Source organism: Podarcis erhardii (genome assembly GCF_964252035.2).
Source record: "Podarcis erhardii genome assembly, chromosome: 14".
NCBI lineage: Eukaryota > Metazoa > Chordata > Lepidosauria > Squamata > Lacertidae > Podarcis > Podarcis erhardii.
In genome coordinates, this window is record NC_138503.1 from 52,625,842 (window position 1) to 52,632,365 (window position 6,524).

Consider the following 6,524-nt stretch of genomic DNA (forward strand, 5'->3'; position numbering starts at 1 on the left):
CTCCTCCTCCTCTTCAGAGTAAATTTGAATTTCCCCAATCCTGGGGAAGATTCTTGCATTTTCTTCACTTAAGGTGGCAGAGAAATGAAGGGGGGAATCCAGAGTTTTTGTTTATTTTAAAAGCAAGGGAAACGAGGTCCTTCTTAATGTTTCTCCACTTGCAGCTACTCACTGGAGACTGAAGAAGGGACCCATGTAAGATTGCTACTGTATGATTGTACTGATCATGGCTTGGAGGTTCATTTGTAGGGTCATCTTAAATCATCTTAAATCTTGCCATGAGAGGTCTTTGCAGGTACGGGAGAAACATTGAGTTGGCAGGCTGATTTGTAAAACTGCAGTCTGAAGGGTGGGTTAAATTTTGGGCCCTAGCCTTGTTTGGTCCTGCCCAAATTTTGTCCCAGTGTCAGAATACAGGATTGGGAACCATTTATTATTATTATTATTTCTGTGAAAATCTTTGTCCCTGGTCAACCTACATAAAAAACTACTCGCAGGGGGGAACTTCCTTCTGCGATTGCCAGTAGCCAGTGAAACAAATGTGTCCATGCATCAAGCAGTCCCCTTTAGGCTCTGTTAACTGCTCTTGGGGACAATTAGCACAAATTAACAGCAATTAACAGCACTGAGCAGTTGAATAGTGTTGTGCTATAAAAGGTGATCAGGGGAGCAAGGTCTAATAAGCCCTTCAGCGAGTTGGATCATGCTTGCTGTTTGACTTCTGTTCAAGTATCAAGGATCCTACCAAGTGTGCCAAGACACACTCTCAAAGAAATACGATTAAGACTCTCTGCTGGCTTTCTCTCTGGGCAGAGTCAGCCTGAGACAATTTGCTACCAAAGGTGAAGAATAAGGTGACTTCTTCTCCATTGTGCTTGCAGGAGCTGAGCAGACTGACTGCTGGATGTTGCACCAACAGTGGCAATGGGACTCCACTGCACTAGGGGGCAGCAGCCTAGCTTGGGGAGTGCAGGGCTGGCTGCATGACACATCTAGAGCAGCATCCAATGTCTTGTCTCCCCTTGTTCAGTGCTCCACTGTTGCCTGTTTGATCAGACAGTGATGCGATGCTATGGCAGTGGCATGGGTCACATAAGCAGTGCATGTACGATGCCTGCTGGAGTGTGTGCCCTGGCCTGGCTGACTCTGCTTGCTTACTCAAGGGCCTTTCACTTTATGCTACCTTGAGGGTAAATATCCAGGCAAGACAGACAGCCCAAGGCAGTAGCAATCAAGCATCTCCACTCCCAAGGTGCCAACTCAGGAGGGGCTCAGGCAGAATGAGCACAGGGACTGCTAGCATCCTTCATCTGAGATGGCTAAATGGTAAGGACATCCCTGTCTCTGGGGTCACCTAGGAACAGGCCTGGCAGTTCCTTCCTTGATCCCTTCCAGCCCCACATAATGCTGCCGTCAGTGTTTGGCTCAGGCTGCTCTTCCTGGCTCTTGAACAGGGGAGCAACACCCCCTCCCCTGTCCAGAGGGGTTTGTTTTAAGGTTCTGTGTTGTGTGTTGAGGATTTTTGCACAGGTGCTGGTAATGTGACAGGGTTATGACAGCATCCTGGCAGGGCTCTGAACCCAGACTTGGAGCAGTTTCTGTAAGTCAAATGGAAGAGAGGGAGCAGAGGCTGGAGGCTTAGGTCTACTGAGGGGAATAGTGGAAGATGAATTCAGTGTTCCTGAGCATGACACCCACCAAAACCCTGCCCCTTTTCAACCCTAGACCTTCAGTGTCTCCTAAGGTTGGTGGGCCTGGCCCTCATCTTCCTGGCATGATTGTGGCTCCTTGCAAGCTTCTTTTGAAACTGGTGCATTTTGGGCAAGTGGTATGCCTCCCTTTTTCCTAGCCCTTCTGTTCTCTAGCAACTGGCTGATTATTTTCTCATCCCTTTGATTATTCATTCCTGGAAGCAGGAGGAGGTTCTCTGTCGAGGTTATGTAACTCCTTAAGTTTAGCTTAAAGCACTTGTGTTTGCCTCTTTTTTTAAGAATCAGATTTTAGCAGCACAGTTTTAACATTCTCTGTTTATAGCTGGAAGTAATGCACAAGGCTTTCATCAAGCACAGCAACACAGTTAAATTTGTACATCCAGCCAACTGGCAACAATTGTGTTAATAGTAATGTTGTGCTATTACAAGTGAACTAATGAGGTCCTGGCGGTCCCATGTATTGGACTGTGAGTGGGAACCATCCCTGCTGTGATTTCATGCTTTCTTAATCAATGTTCCCATTTCCAGCTCCTGGCCTGGCCAGTTGATGCGCCAGAAACTGTGACTGCTGTTACCATTACTCCAGACTTTCATGGAGTGCACAGCGGCTACATAACCAACCTGAAGAAATTTACTGCTTACTACACCTCCGTCCTCTGCTTCACCACCCCAGGGGATGGGCCACGGAGCTTGCCACAGCTGCTCAAGACTCATGAAGACAGTAAGTAAAGAGTGACCAATGTCAATGAACAGCTTTTCCACATGATCCCTAGCTGGCTGATGAGCAAATAACCGTAACTTCCTAATTAGGTTGAAACCATTCATCAAACTTACTAAGCAATTCAAAGAACCACCGCAGACTGAAAATGTGTATTTTCACTGGGAGCTGTTCCGTGCTGGAAGGGCTTTATAGCTATGGCACTGAATACCCTTCCAACATGGAACAGCTCCCAGTGAAAACACAGACTTATTTTAATTTCTGGGTAGATAATTTTATTTGTATAAATTAATAATAATACCGGAACATAATAACTAGTTATCTTCCCTAAATTTCCCCCAAAGAACAAACTATTATTCAATTCACGTTTGTTAATTAATTATTAAATCAGAGCCACTTCACACTTTGTGGGACAGAAGAGTTTGTGCTTGTCCACTGTGTGTCTCCATGGTGAGACACCATCAAGTTTGGAGATAGAAAACATGTGATTAACATGTACAAGGCTTCTGAGCATCTACAGTTCTATGATTCCATGATAGCACTGTAACCTTGCAGCTTTTGCCAGAGGAAACCTCCTGAGAGAGTGAGATGCAGTCAACTCTTCTAGGGGTACATATTATTTTATACGTTTTGTTTTAGAGAAACTGGGGGATATATTGGCAGGTAGAACCATGCTGTCCACTGCCACCACACACAAGATTTGCAGTCACAGTGTGCATAATTTGCAGATACCCCCTTGTGCAAACTCCAATGAATTCATGTTAATCCATCCACTTGGGAGTATAGTTCCCCACCTGTCAGTTCCCAAAGGAACACCTTGAGCAGCTTGCAATGTGTTTTTCAGACACAAAAAACAAGTAAAACAACAATAGAAACAGAAGCAAAGCATCAGTATATCCACTAGGAAGAAACAGAATTTAAAATTATGAAAGGAAGATCTGTAAAGTGAGGGTAAATAGAAAGTTTTATTTACTTTCTGCCGACAAGACATTCAGCTTGACTGAGACTGAGGCTCTGCGGGAAGAGCATTCCTGAGCCAGGGTACTATAACCAAAATGATTCTATGCCCTGTTTCCACCCATCATAAGACTTTGAAGGCCAGGATGTGGGAGGAAGAAGAGGGGGGCCTCTGAGGAAGATTTATTGAGCAGTTTTATGTGGGCAAAAGGGACTCCCAAATCTGCAGGCCTGATGCTTTTGAAAATGCACCACCACCAGAAGGAATGCCATTTCACTAAATGTGCACCATCTCTCGACTGTCTCCATCTTGCTCGGATTATGCTTTGCTTAATGGAGGCTGTGCAAGACCAGTTGCTCTTGGTTCTCATTCCCTCCAACAGAGCTTGTGCTGGAGAAGCTCCCTCTAAATTGTGCCCAATCATGCTTATAAAAGCATGATTGCTGGCTGGGCCACAGGTAAAATTTTATTGTTCCCAAGTCATCCTTCTATGTGCATGCATGCTTTTGTCTCAATCTCTTATGATATCTACCACCACAAGGGAAGGTATTGCCAGAGCAAGATAGAGACACTAAGCCTGGGTTTCTAGAAGAGACTGGAAGTTGAGGGAAAGCAAAGCAAGATCAGGACCATGGACAAAGACCAAGGTGCTGGCTCAGGACCATGGTTAGCAGACTGAAAATTCTAGTTGCCTCAACTGTGTCTTAGAGCAGTGGGCAAGTTTTTAGAGTCTCTGCTCAGGTAGCTGGGATGGAAAACCTACATAATGAGTGCTGCATCTGGACACAGTCAATGGTCTGGGGGTTTGGGTTTTTTTGCTTACTCTAAGCAGATGGGTTTCAAGCTGCAGGGGCATTTTGAGGGAAAGTTCCACGGGTTTTTCCTGAACTTGGTGGTCCAGTCTCTATGGTCCAGTCATCAGAGTCTGATGGCAGAAGTGTCTCCTTGGAGCTCAGGACATGAGATGTGGGTTCCAGTACCAGTAGATTCAAATGGGAAGGACCAGGGAATGGATCTGTCTCCTCTGCCTCACAGCTACTGTTGTAGGAGGATTTGGAACCCGAGACTCCCTATAGCTATGGCAATTTTGTATGTACTTGGCTGTCCCAGTTCAACACAGCTGGCCCTGAGATACTCAGCACCAGATTCAAAATTTAATCGTGAGACAGCACAGTTCTGTTCCCAACAAAGCTCCATTCAGAACATCTTGGCAACTTACAAATCTTATTTAAAAATAAACAAGGGGAAAAGGCATGCATAGCATGTCAAATTTGCAATGATGTGTATTAGAATTATTATTATTATTTTGTCATTTTCCCTGGCCTAATTTATCAAAGCCTGCAGAGAGAAGAAACATTTTCTTTGGTGTTCAGCACAAGTACTCTTCACTTCAATTCCCCGCTTCCCATCTGAAATCTCACCCCTGCTGCTGTAGAGACAAACCCAGACAATGCAGGAGATACGAACAGCTTCTTGATGTGGTTATTTCCTTTCCCAATGCCTCGAGAATAACCATCTGTTTGCGACTCTTCCTACAAAGACGAATCATATAGACAGCTTCAGTGCTAAAGAAGTCTGATTCCAAATGCTGACAAATTGGCCATGGGAGAGACTTGTTGGGAAAGATACTTCTATGTTCAAAGAACAGATTTTCTGCCATCAGAACTTTTGCATGCTAGCAGATTGCAGGCTAACCACTGGATATCTGCAAAGCTGCTTAACTACAAATGTGTTTACTTAAATTCAGAATTGCAAAGCAGAAGACAGAACTGTTGCTTTAATTACTTCAGAAATAATCAGATTTTTTAAGGCTTCAAAAATTCCGTTGACATACATTAAACCAGCACAACTGATCAGGTGGTTGCTAAGTGTGTACATCTAACATGGCTCTAGGCCAGTTGTTCTGTCTCCCCCTCTTCTTCTTTTGCCTGCTCCACAAGAGATTAGTTCTTATCTCCTTTCCTACCATGGCACATAGGAAAGGACCATAGTTCTGCAGGAGATTTCATAGTTCACATGTGGAAACTCCCAGGTTTTGTCCTTGGCAATTAGAATTAGAATTAGAATTAGAATTAGAATTAGAATTAGAATTAGAATTAGAATTAGAATTAGAATTAGAATTAGAATTAGAATTAGAACTGGGAAATATTTCTGCTTGTGATTTTGGCAAGAAAGGGGACTTTAGTTGAAGGACAGAGCACTTGTTTAGCATAGTGGAGATCACGGGTCCAGTTATTAAGCTATTAAAAAAACAAACCTGCTGGCTAGGGATATGAATGGCTTTTATGTGAACTCCTGGAGACCCATGACCAATCTGAACAGAGAATAGTAGGCTAGATGGACATATAGGCAGTTTCGTGTTCTTGCAAGAACTGAATATAAGAACACAAGGAAGGCCTTTTGGACCAGGCCAATGGCCCATCTGGTCCAGCATCTTGTTATCAAAGTGGCCAACCAGATGCCTGTAGGATACCGGCATCTTTTATCTGTCTCAAATTCTCCAGCCTTCAGCTTCATTGGATGTCCACAAGTTCTAGTGTTATGAGAGAGGGAGAAAAGCCTTTTTTCTTTTCATGTTCCCTGTGCCATGCATAATTGTTATGCACTTTCATCATTTCCCTGCTGCCAGTCAGACAAGTAGATAGGACTGGGCTAGATGCACACTCTTCGCTGCTTTGTTTCTCCACTCTCTCTCACTTACACACACAAATACACACACCCAGGATCATTCTAACCCACTTATTCTGCCTACCTGTAGTTCTCTGTGCTTGACTGCTTCTTCCTTCAAGGTAGACTATGGTGCATTAAAGCTCCTGAGTTCATCATCCTGTCCATTTTGGATAGGAAAGGCTTTGTAGCTCACAGTCAGCTCCACGCAACGGTGAAAGGGAAGCTCTTCTTGTCACTCACTGCAGGAGAATCTGGGCTATGTTTGCTTCCAGAAGAAGAAGAAGAGAATAGCAATTTCCACCTAGCAGTTGCAGGGGACCCAGCTGAGTCCTTTGCTGTAGAGCAACAGGAAGCAAGAAAAGCACCAGTGCTCAGGCCACTGATAGAAAAGTACTGGATATTGACATGACTGAGATGCCTGTAAAGCTCTTTCTGCTATGAAGTGAAAAGTGTAAATATTAACACT

The 6,524-nt window shown here is 44.1% G+C and overlaps 1 protein-coding gene across 6 annotated transcripts in view; it reads left to right on the forward strand.

Annotated features, from left to right (window-relative positions):
• Positions 1–6,524, forward strand: part of SDK1 (sidekick cell adhesion molecule 1) — a 595,311-nt gene that overhangs the window by 430,354 nt on the left and 158,433 nt on the right. For all 6 annotated transcript variants that reach the window (XM_081839463.1, XM_081839466.1, XM_081839467.1 and 3 more), the window contains exon 19: positions 2,241–2,433. In XM_081839463.1, the coding sequence (XP_081695589.1) occupies positions 2,241–2,433 (193 nt within the window). The remainder of the gene's footprint in view (positions 1–2,240; positions 2,434–6,524) is intronic.